The sequence below is a fragment of the Poecilia reticulata genome, linkage group LG8, assembly GCF_000633615.1.
Source record: "Poecilia reticulata strain Guanapo linkage group LG8, Guppy_female_1.0+MT, whole genome shotgun sequence".
NCBI classification, from domain to species: Eukaryota; Metazoa; Chordata; class Actinopteri; order Cyprinodontiformes; family Poeciliidae; genus Poecilia; species Poecilia reticulata.
In genome coordinates this window covers 23,761,404-23,779,737 of record NC_024338.1, presented here as the reverse complement: position 1 = coordinate 23,779,737, position 18,334 = coordinate 23,761,404, and the positions used below count along the sequence as shown (strand labels likewise).

Genomic DNA, 18,334 nt, shown 5'->3' with positions numbered 1-18,334 from the left:
CAAGGAGGTGTATTCTACTGAAAAAACAGAACAACATGATGCCACATTCTACTGATGGGCCTAACCTTTTAGGTTGGGAGATGTTTGACACATTTCTTTATTTATTTTTTGTAACGTCTGCATCAGATTGTGGTCAGTGCCCACAGCATGAGTAGGAGCTTGAGCCGCTAGATACGAACAGCTTGATTCAATAAAATAAGAGCACTAAAACACCTTCAGTGTTGACACAGCTTGACTGCTGTTTATGCCCTTTAGAGGGAGGCTCTGTGTGCAAGACATGCCTTGAGGTAGAGCATTTCCCCATAAGCTTTTCTTACACATATGTGACAGCTTATAGGTGAGTTGTGGAGGATGTATTGCAGGAGCGCCAAAGTCCCGTTAATCCTACAGCACACTCTGAAAGTGCTTAGTGTTAAGAGGGCCGGGCCTTTAYTTGGAAATTCAATTAAACTGTGACTGATGAGTCAGTTTTAGCTCGGCGCAGGCCTAAGGCTAGAGATTACAGGAGATACTGACAGAATGATTAAATCACACAGCCTTTCTTTCAGACTTTCTGTGTGCATGCCATCTTGAAGCTTTTCCCTCGGCACCTGACCTCAGGGAAAGTTGGCAGCAGCCTGGTAGATGTGTGTCAAGCAGTCATGGTCTAATGGTCGCAAGCCCCCAACTGGGGATCAGACCCCTTTGCTTTCTGATGCCATAATGATGCAGTCTCTCTAATCTAAGGGTCCTCTGGGATGAAGCTTGAGTTCTGAGCCTGTGATTTAGAGGGCCATGGCCTGTCTTATCTGATCGCTTTTGAAAGCTAAAAAAGGGTAACCTTGTGAGTCTCAGTAGTTTTAGCGGGGACTAGTTCTGCAGCTGGCTTTCAAGATCGTGCTTGAGGCATGGAGCCATGAGGGATTTACTATTTCATAATAATAAAGTTACTATTTCAAACATATCTCCTCTCTTCTTGTTACCTTAGTACTTTGTGGGTTTAGAGAATTTGAATGGAAGTTTCTCTGCCTCATACGCACATTCTTGTTTTTGTTCAGAATGCTTCTTGTCAAAAACTATGCCAGATCAAATTTTAACCACAATCTTTGTCCAGCCTTTTTACTTGGACAGAAAGGTATAAAATAACAGCTAGAAAATGGTCTGTAGCTGTTCCTACGTATTTTTCATGGTGTCAATTCATGCTTTTCACAACCAAAATCTCTAGAGTTCAGTCCATTTCAAGATGGGTCAAGCTTTTAATATGAAATTGCAAGGATGGATGGATGGATGGATGACTTGATAATTGCAAAATAGCAGATATGGACTGATAGATAAAAAGAAGGGTGAATAGATGTAAAAGGTTAGATGGGTGGATGGAAAGATGAAAGGATGAATAATGGTTAGATAAATACAAGAAAACTGGAGGAATGCATACAGATGGATGACATTTTTGTCCATATTTTTATGGGTTAGGGGAAAAAAAGCCTGGAAAGAAACATTTGGCTATCCATAGAAATACTTCAACCAAATTCCTTACTTTTTATAGAAAAGGCCTTGTGAGGCGATAGCAGCAGACAATTTTGTGAATGTATTCCCGCTTTAGAAATAAAGGCCTTGACCCCCCACCCCTCCCCTGACACCCCAATGGCATTCTGATATCGAACGGAAAACAAAACCGATTCCGTCTTTTCTGCTCGCAGTCCCGCTCTCAGATCCCCCCATCCACCCCTTCTTCTTCCCTCCCGAGCTCTCATCCGCTCAAAAGCAAAGTGTCAAAAAACATGGCATCTTACAGCGCTCGCTTCAACTCAGAAGAAGAGAAAAGGGAAGGAGCTGTACCACCCAGTCGGGGCTGATTGAAGACATCTCAGAAGCCTTAGGTGTACGACATTCCTCCTCCTCCTCCCTTCACCGACGCTTTTATAAACAAGTTTCAAACACCACTGATCTAGTTTGACAAACTTTCTCCAAAGAGCATTTGAAGAGAGGATAAGAAAGTGACACCCCCACATGAGCCTTTTTTTTTTTTTTGTTCAGGCACCGTTAGAATCAGGTCTCTGCCTTAGATTGTGCTTTTCAGTCAACTCCTTCACTCTCTCTCTCTCTCTCTCTCTCTCTCTCCCCCCTCCTTCTGCTCCTGTCTTTCTCTCACTTCTTTTTGACTTCTTCCTTTCTACTCTGACAAGTCTCCTGTGGTCCTCTCAATTGCACAAGAAATAGCATTAAATCAAGAAAAAAAGATGGAGAAGAAAGAACAGAATACTTAAACGAGCTCTGTCAAGGATGCGGTTTGAATGTAGCTCAAGAGCTATAATGAGGAGCGGCATCCATAAGGCAATTTCTGCATTTTAGTTGGACTTTTATTCTTAAAGGGGCGCTAAACGAGAAGGGAATTGCTGACTTCAGAGTGAAAACCTGAGCTCTTTGGTTTTGTTCCACTGTTTCAGTCCTGAAGCTTGGCTACATTTAGTTGTGTGCTGTTGATGTCTTCATTGTGTTCTGTCATTATTTACACACATAAACAATACTGCAGTTAAATCACGTTGTTTTCTTTTGATATTTATCTTGGAGACAAGGTCTAATGAGCTTTCCCTGTGCCAAGTGACATTTTGGGAATTTTTCAGCTTAATGGTTTTGATGACTAGAACAAACAAGATTTAGCCTCGGGATGTTTTTAACCACTGACTCGCTCATACACACACATGCACACGCACACATGCACACACACTCCCAAGCACATTTTCAAAGGAGCAACATTGTCACCCTGCTGCAGGTTTGATTAACGTACCAGAAGATACACAGACTATACATGAGTGGTGACATCAAAGCAAACAGCCAGACAGTTTTTCTGTCAAAGGTTTCCTTTGTGCCTCCATGTGCCGTGTGTTTGTGCAGAGAAACATCCTCTAATTAAAGACGGCAGCTTCAAAAAAAAAATAAAAAGAGGACAACTAAGATTTTCAATGATCAAATAAAAGTATATAAGTTAGTGACGTAACAGAGTTTATTATAGAAGGATAATGTTGAACATGATACAAATGGTAGAAAAAGATGTAATGTAAATATTTACAAGCCTTCTCTTTAAGGTCATTTATTTTGTAGGTGAACAGTCTGCTAAGTTATGGAGTGTTCCATTTGTAAACACAAATGGTTTTTACTTTTTTTAAAATTTCCTTTAACACTACTTGTCTTTATTCATAAGGAGCTGGACAGGAAGTAGAGTCAATAAAGGGGAAAACATGCAGTAAATGTCTCAAGGTTGGAAATCAAACCTAGGATATTTGCATCTAAGACTGTAGCCTCATCATATTGTGCACTTGCTCTACCAGTGAGCCTCTTTTTATTCAAATGGGCGTACAAGTGAGGGTGGCAGAGGTTTCCCGTCGTTCCCAAACGCCGACAAATCGACTGGCCCATAAATCGGCTGGCCCATAAATCGGTACACCCTTAAATTTTAGATAAATTACTTGTATTTCCAGAATAAATTCTCTTTTTAGTTTCTGTAATGACAGGAACACCTGATAAATGTCCATCTCTTCAAGATGGACAACCATTGGATTTACTAATTGTAGCAGTTAACCTAGCTTATTGACATATTCTGTTGTTGATTTATGTTACTGTGTGTGTGACTGGTTTAACACAAATTCAAGTTGTCAGAAGTGCATAAAACTGTTTTATTGCCGCAGCWGTAAGTATGTTTTATGTGCAAAGCTTGAAACCTGGAAATTCTGACTTAATGCAGTGCAGCATGAGTTTGATGTAACAGCATCCTCAGCTCTGACTTTAGTCCACACAAGAAATCATTATTTTGATTGCAAAAGACTGTCCTTCATGCTTCAAGTAGAGGTGTTGATCTTGGACGTTTTTTTTTTTTATTTAAATTTGGCAAAATTTCACTCAGTTTCCCCCTGACCACAGCCCTCAACAAAGAAAATTAACAACCTTTAAATGAACACAATACGATCACTTAGATATGCTTTGTTTTCATGGTTAATGCATGTTTTCTTCTCTGACACACGTTTTTATAAAGTTTATAACGTTCAAAGATTATGGGGTACTTTTTCAAGTCAGTCTTTCCCAAGTTGGATTCATGTTGTGTACAGCGAAGGCCCTCAGGACATACCTGAGGTAAATATTAATGATTAAATGCTGTTTATTTACCATGAATAAATGATATGAGAAAAAAGGCTTTTAGTTGGTGATTTATGATTGGTTTGTAGGGTATAAGTAGTCTTAAATCAAGGTTCTCCCTTAGCTCTTGAAGGTATTTTCGAAAAATTCTCAACACAATGGTGAATCTGATCCCTTCTTAAAATGGTGCATTGGAGTAAAAACGGTCATCAGTTTGACTGCAGTGCTAATATTACGCAGCCATTTTGTGCTATTAAGTTTCAGACGCACAACTTCCTAATTACAGTTTTCTTTTTCTCTTTTGTTTTGCTTACGTTCACTTTAGAGACGCACATGCACAAAATTTAAAGTATTCGTAAATGTTTTTGGAATGATTTCCACAATTTTAATGGGAATTGTTTCCGTGTTTGAAAGATGGTTCACGATAATTGTATCTTTTTTTGGCCTCTCTCATAATATCTCTGCAAAAACAAACCAGTGCCAGTGCAATCGTTTTCACGTTCAGTTTCTGGAAACTACAGCTAAATTATAGAGTAGCAGAYGTGGTGCGATGAGTGTTGTTTTTCTTTTGCGTGACACGATGTTTCATCTGTTCTCAGACTGAGGTGAAGATCAAACTGTTGGAGGCCAAGCACCAGGAGGAGAAACTGAAGATGCAGCAGAGGCATGATGCAGATGTTGAGAAGGCAAGAATGAAAAACACGAGCTCACGACCAACTAACTTTACTGCTGTTCATGTCACCAGTTTTATTTTGATATTTAACTTGTATTTTTTTAAAATGAAAGGTTTTGCTTTCAATATTAAATGAAAGGAACATTGGATTTGATATAGTTTATATTTGCCCACAGCTTTAGTGTTTATTAAATCAAGTCATAATCTGCAAGGTAATTTAGTAATGGAGGAAACTCAGAACCTTAGTTTTTGTTTTGCAATCTGAACATGACAGGCAAATCTTCTATGGAACCATTTAATCTTTGCCACCATAAAGCCATTAGGAAGCAAGTGAAAAGTAAAGGAATTCTTCTCTGTGCCTCTCACTGGTCTCATCTCTTCAAAGCTTCTTGTCAGATGCTGAAAGCAGCACTAAAGCTGGTTTATTTAACAGTAAGTGCTGTCATTTAGGCTGCAGCTCAAGCACCTGGAACAAGTCTCGTCCTTACATGACTTTCCTTTGCTGCCATTGAGGCTTTTAAGGAGACAGTTTGCCATTCATTTAAGACGATACAATTTTTCACATGGCACCACACTCTGTGTTGATTAAGTAGTAACCTTTAAGCCCAATAGAAAGTGAGATGTCTCCTTTTTATTAGTGGTTATTTTTTCGATATTTAAACGACTGCTGCTAGAAATGCACTGATCAAAATTTTATGGCTCCATGTGTAAAGTCTTATTTAGATTTTTGGATTTTATACTATTTGTTTTTGAGAATCATAACTTTTTTCTAATCTCTTCTGTGGAAGTGGCCATTAATTATGCATAATATGGAGAGAAGAGACATCACTCTGTGTTAAAAAAGTTTCCATAACTTATATTTGTGATTGGTGCAGCCAGTAGTCCTAAGACAGCAGTCGCCAAGTGTGTTTCATAGAAAATATGGAATCTCACCCTACCTGAGATTTTCCAAAGCCTGCCAACATTTCCAAACAGATTATGTTGGATTAGAGAAAAAGGTTGAATGAATAAAAAGTGTAACATTTATTTATTTATTATTTTTTAATTTATTTTATTTTTTGGCACCAGCTCACGTTACTGGTCGATTGTTGATCAAACCACTAATTGAAATAAAGTTTGCTTAGTGATTGCCTCAGCTCTGGCTCGCTCTGGGCCTGCTCTATTCAGAACAGTTTTGAGCATAAACAATGCAAAAAGCACAATATAATACACACTCAGAAATATTTCTTTTTAATCCTAAATCATATATCTCTGCACATATCACAAGCTTTACTTGAGCAGTGCTGAGGAACCAAGATGCCCTCAAATGGACAAACATTTGCAAACAAATTAGCAAAGGAAAGGGGCCAGTGGATGGAAAAAGCTGAGCCTTTGCAGCATTTATGAAGCCATAGTCAGCATGTGGCTGTGGCAGCAGCATCGAGGGAACGGTTAGCCGCTCTGCTAGCAGCTAGAGGCCAACTGTGGGGCAGCAACGTCGGTTCACAGACAGAAATTGAGACCTGTCTCTTTTTGGGGGAATCTGCGTTTCAAAGACTCTTTCTGCAGATTATTAAATATGCCTCCTTTGGCAGCCATCCAGAAGAGTCGCACTTGACTCATTCTGCGGAGCAACAAGTGATAAAATGGAGCAGGAAGATATTAGCAAAAAGCAAAGAATGGGGAATGCTACACTACCATGTCAGAAAAGTTCAAAGGCAGAGGTCTGGAAGTCTTTTAAACTGGTAGCAGTTTAAAATAATATATCAAGTTTATTTTGGGCTCTGGCCTCTAATTAAAGTTCATTAGTTGGGTTGAATTGGGCTCGGACACACCGTCTATGGGTTTGGGTTAGATTTTTTTTTTTTTTAGGTTTGAGCTCAGCTCTGATCATAATATTGTGGCAAATCATTGTAGTTTAGTTGGTAATCCTAAATTAGTTCTCTTTTTCTGCTCTTCTCTGTCCTCTCTTTAATTCGTTGGATTCTCTTTGAATTAGGATGTCTTCGAAAGTCCTCAAAAAAGGGATAATATTGCACTCTGCCTCAACCTGACCCTGTGCCTCTGCCTTCTGTTCTACACCCTGAAAAGAAAAACAAAAATCTCTTGGGGTGGTGAAATGGAAAAAAATTGGCTATCCCTAAATGTTGGGTGAACTTTGCTCCAGGCGCCCAATCGTCCTTTCATCTCCTCCATCCCATTCACACCAGGATGATGACAGGCTTGGCTAATAAGGAGCGTCACGGGCTTCTGGAGTCAGACAAAAATAACATCTCCTATGTTTTTCTGCCATTCCCAGCAAGAGAAGCATGCTTTTGGATTGAATCTGTGCTGTTAAAAAGTCATTTTGCTATTCCATAGTTCCCAAAGCCTTGGGTTCCCAGCCTAAATTATTGCACAAGTTAAGTAAAAGTCTTTCTTTCTTTCTTTGCATATCTATGCACATGCAGTGCAACTGAGCATAAGTGCTTGGAAAGTTTTCTGCTTTATTTCCGTTACTGAAGCTGCAGCTCGTCATTGCCTGATTTAACTAATGACACCCAGATGGCAGCAGCAAGCAGATGCACTTACCTCATCACCTCGGTGCAGGTGGTTCATTCAGCTGCTATTTTACTCAGTTTGTCTTTGGTCTCCTAAGGAATTGAAATGCATACAGTACTTTCCGATTATACAGTTCATATCCAGGTGTATTCTCTTAAAAGTGGCTCAGTTTCAAATAATAATAAATAGTTTAGGACATTTCTTTATTTTTATTTATTGATTGCCAAGAATACAAACACAATCTCTTTACATGCTTTGTGGATCTATTAGATGGCATCCCAACTCTTGTCAGTGTTTGGTTGGGTTTACATCCTGTGTTTGCATCAATCTTTAGTGCCTCTTCCTTCTGTCTATAAAAGACATGCATTTATAGATTTAGAAACTCTTTTCCAGTGATTCCTGACTTTGTAAATGGCTAAAAAAGATGGAAAATGTTGCAGTTGCGAATCTCTCTTTTATCTATCTTGTGTTGCTATGTTTTCCCAAAAACAGCGTTTGGGTACTGACATACTGAATATTCTGTTTAAGGGTTATAATTATTATTATTTCTTAGTTTTGCATTGCAAAGATGTCAATTAATGTGTCTTAACTTCTATAAGATTTAACATACTTCAATATGGCCATGACATAGAATACAGAAGAAAAAAAACACACTTTAATGCTAGCAGTATCTGCATGGCGCTGAAAACAGTCCTTTTCTTCTCACACTCTTTAGATTCTGGACCGAAAAAATCTGGAGATTGAAGAGATAAAGAGTGTGTACAGAGTTAAGCAGAAGGAATCTGAGGAGATGAGCCGTAAGCTTGAAAAGAAAGGTGAGAGGTGACATGATTGCAGGGCTAACTGGAAGGATGTTTACAGTAGTGTCTCTGAACACTCAGAGTAAAAAGCCCAGAAAGGTGCTATYCCACAGGAGATCATGCTGGTGCAGAGTGATGTTCTCCAGCTGTGCTGCTCAGTCTGCGCAGTTTAAGCAAATTATTTTTGCCTTTTTTCTTCTTCTTCTTACTTTTGTTTCCTTTGTGTTTTCTGTTAACTTAAAACATTTGATTTAATTTAATGTACTGACACAATCAATGCCTTCAAGTAAATTTCTGTTTACATCCTTGATCCCCACCCCCTTCCCCCACAGCCTTAAAGGAAAGGCCTGACTCCCTTTTTTGTGTGCTTGTGTCCAAACTCTCCCACAGTTCAAAGTGTCCTGCGTGAATCCCAGATCATCTGTGAGAGCAAAGAGAAGCAGATAGCGGAGCTGAAGAAACTCTCCGATCAGAGTGCTGACTCTATAAAAAACGAGTGGGAGAAGAAGGTGGGATACTCTGCAGTCCTGCGCTGCGTAAGCTGCCTCAAGCCAGAGGGAAACTATGGGTTAGCGGGAGACCTCTCTGCAAGGAGCCAGGCTGTACTGGTTGAGAAAACAGATTCATTTCTTTCCGATTATCTTCCTTTGGGCTTTCAGCGAAGGCTTAGAGGTCCAGTCAGAGTATTGATTCACTAATTTCTTCGGAGTTGCTGACTGTCTTTAAATATGCAGAATGTTAAGAATGATTAGAAATCAGATTTCTCGGTAATCTTCCAGCAGTATTATGCAAATTGTTAACATCTGAGCCTTTTTATCTGAAGTATTTAAATGTTTTTTTAATACTCTTAAGCTTTTCACATTTTGTAAACTAAAGGGATTGTATGTGATAGAACAACACACATATTTGTGAAGTAGGAGATTAAGAGTCTGAATATAAATCCATTCTATACTTACAACACTTTAATTGTCCTCTCAGTTCATAATGGTATTCTACTTTGTTGGTTTGCAATGCAAGGTATAAAAACACACAGTGTGTGATGTATTATGACTCATACCAAGTAGGTTCAAGGCTAGATCAAAGTTTTTTCCCCTAAAAATGATCAACTTAACTTTAGTTAGTCACCAAATTCTTGTGGGAGTTGCTACTGTGTTGTAGCAGTTGTTTGTCACTTGAATTTATTGTAGTTGTTAAAGAAACCAGCCTTTTTACTTTTTCAAAGCTTAAAATTTTAAGACACTTTTCACTGATAAAGATCCAAATTTTATATATGGCATTTTTCAGACTATGAGCCGCTACTTTTTTCCTATGCTTTGAACCAAGCAGCTTATATCCGGGTGCGGCTTTTTTGTGGATTTTTCTTCAACCACCAGGGGGCTCTGTAGCAGGAAGTGAATTATTGGAAGTCAAAATTGGAAAGCAAAGAAGAAAGTGCTAATTTTCATTTAGAACAAGCACATGCTAGCAGCAGGCACGACGGAGAAATTTCTTCAAACTCATATGATGCAGCTTTTAAGTTGAAGGATATCGATCTGGCAGGTTCTACACTACAGGCTCTACGGGAGGAAAATAATGACGCTGCATGTAAATGCGGCGTGAACTAATCCATGGTTCGGCGTTGGAGATGGAGGGCTGCGTCCTTAATAAATCCAGCAGATGCTGCATCCTTATGGAAAACCGATACCAGCAGCTTATAGCCCGGTGCGGCTTATATATGTACGTTTCCTTTTTTTTTTTTTTTTTTTTGAGGGAAAAAAAAAAAAGTAAGTGCTGCTTATAGTATGGTGCGCTCTATAGTCCGGAAAATATATAATCCTTAGAGCTCTCTTGCTGTTTTTTCAATACTGCAGCAAATACTTATACAATTTGAACATTAGCCCATGTGATGTGGCACTATATGGCACAGAATTAAATAAAATTTAATTTGCTCATTATTAGAGGAAAAACGGTGCCAGTTTCAGGGAACTTTCACAAATACTTCGCAGTCCCTCCACAGTGGGAACAAACGGTTCCTCATTGTCTCCCTAGGATAAGTTATGTCTGCAGGGGCAACTGATCTAAACTCAGTGCCAATAAAATAAATCAGTTCCTAATCTGTAGCTTTTCTCTGCCTTTTCAGTTACATGCAACTGTAGCAGAGATGGAGCAGGAGAAGTTTGAAATGCAGAGGAAACACACCGAAAACATCCAGGAGCTGCTGGACGACACCAACCGTAGGCTGGCTAAGATGGAGTCCGAGCACAACACTCGTTCTCAGACCACTGTACGTATTATAAAAGACATGGAAGTAGTTTAATGAGGCGATAGAATATTATAAGGTTTTAAAAGTAAGAACTATGTACTGTGTATTGAGGTATCCGTGTCCTAATTTTTCCTCTTTGGTCACATTCGACTCTTTAAGACCATAAAAATAATATCAGACAAAGACAATTTCTATGAGTACATATAAAAATAACTTTCAAATGATGACTAATTTATTTATAAAGGGGGCAAAGTTTTCTAAAGCAGCTTCTCACTGCAGGCCAACTTTGTCGGTTTATTTGTTAATCAGTCTGCAGGGATTTGAAGGCTGCAATATGCAAACAGCAGGTCAAAATGTGGCATAGCAATTTCACCATAGAGCATGCATGCAATGCATTTTCTTGCATTCTTGATCACATTCAAATGGCCTTAGGCAACTTTAAATCAGCAACGTTACATTCAATTTAACCAGTAGATGAGATGAATTACTATAGCTCATCTCTCCTGCTCTTCTGGAGGTTATATTTGTTCTTTTCTTATTAAAAATAGCTCTTTGTTTTATTTGTATTTTTTGTTGTTGTTAAACAGAGGTAATGCTGCACTTGAAATTATATAGAAAACCTCCAAAGGAGGTACTTGAATGAAATAACTATTACCGAGGTATGAATTTTCTCTATATTAACTTAGTACTGCAGAGATCATGAAGTCGACTACAATAATCCAGCGACATTATTTTTAGCTGACACAATAATTATGAGTGTGTTTTTTTTTAAGCTACAGTTGTCCTCAGACTAAATACCCCAACTTCTACTAGAACAGGACGAGGATTTAGTATTAGTGGTTAAATCCCAGGCTTTGTTTAGCTCTACATGTACACATCAGTCACAAATCTAATAATAAAACATCCAGCTTCTCCATTCCAAGCCTTGAATGAAAGGAGGCATCCTTTAACATCTGGGTGGGAGTGACTGCAATATTGCATGTCTGTCATCTCTTTAGACGTCTTTGATCTTAGTCCATATTAAATCTTACTCAGTGCTAAGATCGTCCTCAAAGATGTGCGCACTCACATTCACACACACCTTCCAAAGCTGCTGGGTCTTTGATGTTATAAAAAAGACGGTGGTGTCAAATGGGATTGTGCACATTTTATTAGCAGGGCTCATCAACACAGGAAGGCGGTTAATTGAGCTGCTGTTAGAAAGTATTTTGTAGCGCTTTTGCATGTTATGTAGGTTTAATGTTATCAGCATTCTGGGATTTCTTTACATATCAGCCATGCACATGCATCGCTTCTGGCCTTAATCTATCAACAGGCCGACATTTCAGAGGCATCAAACACTAGATGGAGCCCATGGTAAGGCACTTTTTTTAATAATTAAGGACAGACAAGATCCAAGAGAATAAAAAGAGCTCTTTGTCACTGAAAATTAGCTGCCTTCCTGCCATGTGGTCGGCTTGATCTTCAGACATAGTGAGGATGGCATTATTGAAGTGGACTTTGACTCACCGCAGCCCCTCCTAGGGGCAGATTTTAGCGTCCGGGACAATTAGGCGTCTGGTGGCCATTTAGATGCCTCCGAGAGGGAACGGTTTTGTGGTTGAAACTTCAAACCCGCTGAGATTCTCAGACGTAATGACTAATGATGACCAAAGCAGTCGATATCAATCTTACTCTYGAGATGCACAGTTTTCTAAACACAGCGCCTTGCAGGATTATTCTTACTCATTGGAGTTTTTCATATTTCATCACATTGCAACCACAGGCCTTCGGTGTGGATTTGAAGTCACAGACCATCAGGAAATGTGGTGAAGTGGAAGGAAAACGATGCATGGTTTTCAACATGTTTTACTACCTGTAATAAAAAAGCTACATTTCTATCCCGGCTCCAATGAAGCAATACTTTGTGCCAACTGCATCAAATATTGTATTCAGCACATTTAGAGACTGATATTTTTGCACATTATTCTTGAGGGGTGTACAGGGTGATGTGCTCGGGTCGTTTCCCCACACAAATAACATTTTGCATGTAGGGCAAACAGATCTGTTTTTCTGGGGATTTTTTTTATAACATCATCCTTCACATGTTTGCTGTGTCACCTACTTAGCTTGCGGCTAATTGCAAACAGAACTTTCTAYGAATTTCTTTCAATATTGGCTTTATTCTTGCTCCATTTTCAACAAGGTCAGATTTATACAGTGCAAGAATCTGTTGAGAGGACAGCTATTACTTGAGCACTAACAAAGTGGGAAAACCTTGTGAACAGCTGGTAGGAAAGTTGTTCACATATGGGAAACAGCAAACATAAAAGAAGAGGCTCCGGTCAAATGTGACCAAAATTAATKAATAGGCAGAAAACAAACACTGCATGTCATTTTGAATACAGCATTCCCATACTGCAACACGGTGATACCTGGCTGATAAACCTGAGGAGTACTTCAGGGAAAGTTGGGCAGAGCTTCACCTTCTAATGGGACAAAACATATCAAACCTCCAGYCAGATCTGTAGTGGAGTGAGTTAGACAAAACCATATTCAGGTTTTAGAATGACCCAGTCAAAGCCCAGACCCAAATCTAAATCATCCAGATTTAGGTCTGGGCTTGGTCCAGTATATGTGGCATATACTGTATGGCAAGACGTCAAAAGGATTGTTTACAGATATGTTCTGTCCAATCTGACTGACCTTGAGGAGAAAGGATAAAAAAAGTTTCTAGATGCACAAAACGAGTTGAGACATATTCCAAAAAACTTGAGCCTGTAACTGCAACAACACATGGGTTTACAAAGTATTCTGAGGGGACCTAMATACAGAGACATGCCACACTTTTCAGATATTTTGTCCTACTTTCTTTTCCTGTACTTTACAAGTAAAAGGCCAAAAAAATATGAATTGAAGTTGTAAATTGTGGCTGCAAATTGTAGATGTATGAATACAGCACCTAATATAATAAGATGAATAAAACTTTGCAGCCGTGTTGTCGTGGGTCGACTCTGACCATATAAAGCAAGATTCACTGCAGGCTTTCTGTGCCTCTGCCTTTAAGCAGAATTCATTCTGAATGTCTGTAATTACAGCTAATTCCTCCGTCAGAAACCAACTCTGTGCAGTAGTTTCACACCTGCTGTTGTTCTTCTGTGCTCTGTGGTCCTTTGGTTTGTTTCTCCTACTTGGACACTGGAGTTTGATCCACATTATACATTCATGCACACAGCCTGATAAACCTCTGGAGATGACTGTTGATGCAGGCTGCCTTCCAGTTGTTGGCCTCAGTTCTGATACGAAAACTGCGAGGGTATGTCCATCACTATAAATGRCTTTTTCTGCTGAAACTTCAAAGACCGCATCACTAAATCTGTGAAAGGCAGCGGGAGCGATTGAAGCAGCTTACACGGCCCGCACTTCACACCAAGTAATTCTCCTTCTAAAACACCTAATTACTGGACTTAATTTGCTCTCGCCGAGTGTGTCCAGGTGTGCCCGGTCAAGCCTCRGTGTGCAGACGTGCCTTCCTCTCATCTASTGCCAGGGAGCTAAGTGTCAGCACGCGGCCAAAAGCACAACACAGGCCCCTTGTTCCTCTTTTTAACACCCCTCCRCACTGACACAAAGAAAAGAATCTCTGTCACCAGCCTCCAAGGGGCACTGCCGGCCCCTCCTCCTGTCATCGCCGACCCCTGTCAGCGCGTAGATCAGCTAGCACGCTCCGTCTCTTATCCGCGCCCCATCATCGCCTTTATCAGCCAGGCTCACGCCGCATTCCATGCTGTTACATACCTGYGTGTAGAGACACACRTGCAAGCTGAAGGACAGTAGTTCTTTTTATTGGAAATGGCTACGTAAGACTGACTTTGTTCAAATCTTAATCAAGACTGGAAACAAATCCTTAATGTAGAWWTGAGTAACTTAATTCATGATATTAATCACWTTTTCAGGGTTCCGTCTTTAGAATGAAGGAGTTCAGATTTCTGTGTCTGACTTCGGGAGTGTACTGATCGTCTCTGTTGACATTATCTCATGCCTTGTTGGCGAAAGTGTTGTTTGACTTGACTCGATTTTCTTGCATGTTTTTGTGGGCCAGGAAAAAATAATGCATGAGATGGAGCTGCGCGTGAAGCAACAGTCGGTGGAGTTGGAGAAGGCCAACGACTTGCGCAGGAAGGTGACGCARGAGAAGGCCCGGCTGGAGATCCACATCGCGTCCCTTGGTGTCGAATTGCAAGAGACAAACAAACGGTATTTTGCAACATYATGCCAAAATTCTGTGCATTTTATTGGGATTTTTAAGACGTGTAAAATTGTTGAAAATCTCATTTGTAGTCAGTCCCTCTGAGTAAACACTTGTGAATGTAAATAACCATGACCTGTAGARCCACCTTCTRTTGGTTTTAAACATCTGGAATCGAGAGACTGAAATTTTTGCACATTCTTCTTTCCAACGTTTCTCAAGCTCGATCGGATTTGCTGGGGAGCAACTGTGTAGATTTTTCACAGACTCGCGTTTGGATTTTGGCTTTTACTTGGACTAGGACATTCTAACACATGACCATTATATTGTTGCTCTGGCTGTATGTTTATGTCAGGTATCATTTTCCTTTCATTTCGCAGTCATGCACAACTTTGTGTTTTTCTAACATGTAAAATCCCAATAAAATAAAGCAGTATGGATAAACTCGTGGTACTGTGGTGGCAGTTACTAATGGCTTTAACGAGGCTTTTTAGAACAGTATTAATAAAATATTCTATTTGAAAGTCTTATTCAGTCATATTCAGATTTTCTCAGGGAGAATGCAATCCAGTGGGTTGCTAATGACTCATCTCGCTGTTTAGYTTCACTCTTTAAAAAGGAGCAGATTTGAATAACTCGCCAAGGTTGTTTTAACCAAGCTTTTGAATGTGTGCAGGATGATGATGCTGCAGAAGGAGAAAGAACAGCAGAGCGAGCAACACAATGAGAAAGTGATGAATCTCCTGGCCAAACACGAGACAGACATAAGCCACCTACATCAGGAACACGCTCTGTCTRCCTCTAAGGTTTATATTACCACAGCATGTCCTCTCTATAAATGTAGGGCTCACTGATCATTGTCATAAAAAAAAAATAACATGTCTTGCAGGCGTCRGAGGTGATAGAGGACTTAGAGAAGACCGTGGCTCAGTTCAAGCAGCAGCTTCAGGAAAGCGAGTACAGAAGACAACAACAAGTCAGAGTAAGCTTAACGAGGGCGTAAGGGGGGCTTAATATTAACTTAAACACATCGCAGTTTTTCTTTTGTCTGTGTAGCATTAACGTTGGATTAWCTGTTGCACCCATGTTATTTAAAACTTGCCTTCCCTTCAGGATCAAGAGATGAAGTCCCAGCAAGAGAAAGATGAGCTGCAGACTTGCTGTGAGAAAAAGGTTGGGCCATCTTCCTCTCTGCACTCTACTGCTTTGGTGTCATCGTATGAAAATAATGCTTGAATACTGATTACAGCCACGAGGTTTTATGTATACTTGGTGTTTGAGCCAATAAAATAGGCAGTTATAAGTGTTTTTAAAGCAGGATCAGCTATAATTCCACTTCTACAGTTACAATTACAAACATGCAGGGTTTGTTGAATTCTTCTCRGGCTTCAGCTGGAGGAATGCGCTCCGTTTTGTGATAAACAGGAAGGTGCATAGAGGTTATATTTACAAGTAATGTTCAAAGTATGGTATAAAATAGTTCGGAATTGGAAGCAAAGTCTTAAAGATTGCATTGCAAAAGATGACATGCAGCGTTTTCTGAGGGATAAACTGTCCCTTAAGTGTGCCCAGACCCACACCTAATTGCCTGTGCTTTCTACTTTTGAAGCCCACTTCRATGTCAGAGTGCAGCCATAAAGCGCAGAGTCCGTGGATCATTGTTAATTACTCTGAGCTGGACCAGACCAGTGGAGGCCAGACTTCTCGGTTAAAGTCTGTGCTGCACCTGGGTCATCTTCAAAGTGCCATTTCTGAAAAGTTTGTATTGGTGGCAGACCAGCATACATGGGGCCCTTTGACTGATACACCTGCAAAAACTTAGCAGGCCTTTGTACTCTTTATTCAGGGTCAGGGAGATATTTAATTAGGCCGCTCAGAAGTTTAGTTTTTGATGTCTGCTTCGTATTCTTTTCCTTTAATCAGACAGCATTTCTTCTGCCTTTCCTTTAACTTGTCCCAGGTTGCAGGACTGCGACTTGGAAAGTGTTACAGAATAGTTTATTTTCCTTTTTTTTTTTGGTTTCTTCTGTAAAGATTCTTATTTAAGCTTCTTTGGAGTGCTGTGTGGGCTGCCATGATTCAGTATCTGGCTATTAGAACGRCCCATATGGCTGCCATAGATCCAAAGTGTGAGACGCTGTGAGCAGCCAGACGGTACTTTTGATGGGGTGATAGGRAGGAGAGACGAGAGCGTATGCAGAGGGTCACATAGGCAGCAGAGGATTTCCTGAGTGATGTTTGATGGTGTCTTGCTTTTGCACTCGCTTGAACCTCTATCGCTGTCCCACTTTTTCTCTCTGTYTTTYAGGTGTTGGCAGTTCACAGTGAGGCTGAGAGGGARAAAATTGAGGCCAAGAGGAAGATAGCCAAACTAGAAGATGCACTAAGGTACAGCAAAAAAGAAGCGTTATTTGTTGCTTATATTTAAAAAAAAAAACAAAAAAAAAAAAACTTTTTTAATGTAGTCAGTGCTAAACTTTACCAAAATKTATTTTCATCTTAATGTTACCAAAAAAAAAGATTAATTTCAAATGTTTGTTTTTTTTGTTTGTTTGTTTTTGGTTCATTTAGATGATTCTGACTCGTGGTTAATTAAAACCCTAAATTCACTTTCTCTGAAATTTAAAATTATACTAAGACCAATAGAAAAAAATGGATATATAACACAGAAGCATAACTTGTACCAATACTTTGCACGGATTCCTTTTGGACCAATTATCCATCATTGCAGGGTGGTAGAGAGGCAGTCAGTCTACTTTAGTGTTGATGAAACCCAGGTCACTTTAATACTGGCCTTTGACTTGATCGTGTATCTCGTTGTACCAAATGTTTTCCTTCAACCTAATTTTTGTTTAAAATGCTTGGAGACAACACTCTTTAACCAAACAAAATCGGTAAAATAAATTAAAACCAATCAACATTAGAAATATATTAATCTGTGTGTGGAGAATCTGTATGAGTTTAACTTTTTTGAATTGTATAATAAATGTACTTTTTAGTAATATTTATTGGGATGCRTTTGCAGCATTCAAATATGCTTAAAAACAAACCAAAAAAAGTTTTACAAGACATTTTATGAGTTAGCCACATTTTTTTGACATACTCTGGTGATCAAAGTACAAACACCATTAAGCAATAGAGTGAAAGAAATAAAAGCAGTCAGAGAAATAGTTGGCCAATATGCATGTGTGAGTGTGTTTGTGGGTGTGCCCAATGCGATATTTTAGCCATTAGTATCATAATCCAACATCACCAAAGCATGTTAAGTTTGGTGACAGGTTCTGAAACGTACATAAAGTCCATGAAGTATGCTATTTATTTCAGAGTTGCATCACACACTTTAGCCTTAACTTTCTGAATTCTGCCTTTATTAGAGAGTTGTTTATATCTCTTGACTTGGGTCTTTGATCATGAGAACAGTGGGTATGAATTTTGATTTAAGGTGGAGTTTGGCTTTAACAAGCCAATCCTTTGATCTTTTTATATAACAGAGTTGAACTGCCACATCTGAGGGCTTTGAAAGTGTTTCACATCAGACCTTTACTTGTGAGTGGTTGTATTAAACCCAACTAGTAATCCTAGATGCATTGCTATGATTTGAAAAAAATACAAGGCAAACTTGTTTATGGTTATAATGATAGAGATGTTTCATTTACAGCTTCTTCTGTTTTTAAGTTGTAGAAATATAAAAAGATTCAAATTCAGCTTCCTTTTGTAACCTGGTAAGCTACGGCCCTCGTGCGTGCGTGCGTGCGTGCGTG

The 18,334-nt window shown here is 39.4% G+C and overlaps 1 protein-coding gene across 1 annotated transcript in view; it reads left to right on the top strand.

The window, feature by feature from the left end:
• Positions 1–18,334, top strand: part of cep112 (centrosomal protein 112) — a 119,417-nt gene that overhangs the window by 24,823 nt on the left and 76,260 nt on the right. The window contains exons 10-18 of the mRNA XM_017306138.1: positions 4,710–4,796; positions 8,019–8,118; positions 8,494–8,612; positions 10,223–10,366; positions 14,427–14,581; positions 15,250–15,379; positions 15,463–15,555; positions 15,687–15,746; positions 16,882–16,961. Coding sequence (XP_017161627.1) covers positions 4,710–4,796; positions 8,019–8,118; positions 8,494–8,612; positions 10,223–10,366; positions 14,427–14,581; positions 15,250–15,379; positions 15,463–15,555; positions 15,687–15,746; positions 16,882–16,961 — 968 coding nt within the window. The remainder of the gene's footprint in view (positions 1–4,709; positions 4,797–8,018; positions 8,119–8,493; positions 8,613–10,222; positions 10,367–14,426; positions 14,582–15,249; positions 15,380–15,462; positions 15,556–15,686; positions 15,747–16,881; positions 16,962–18,334) is intronic.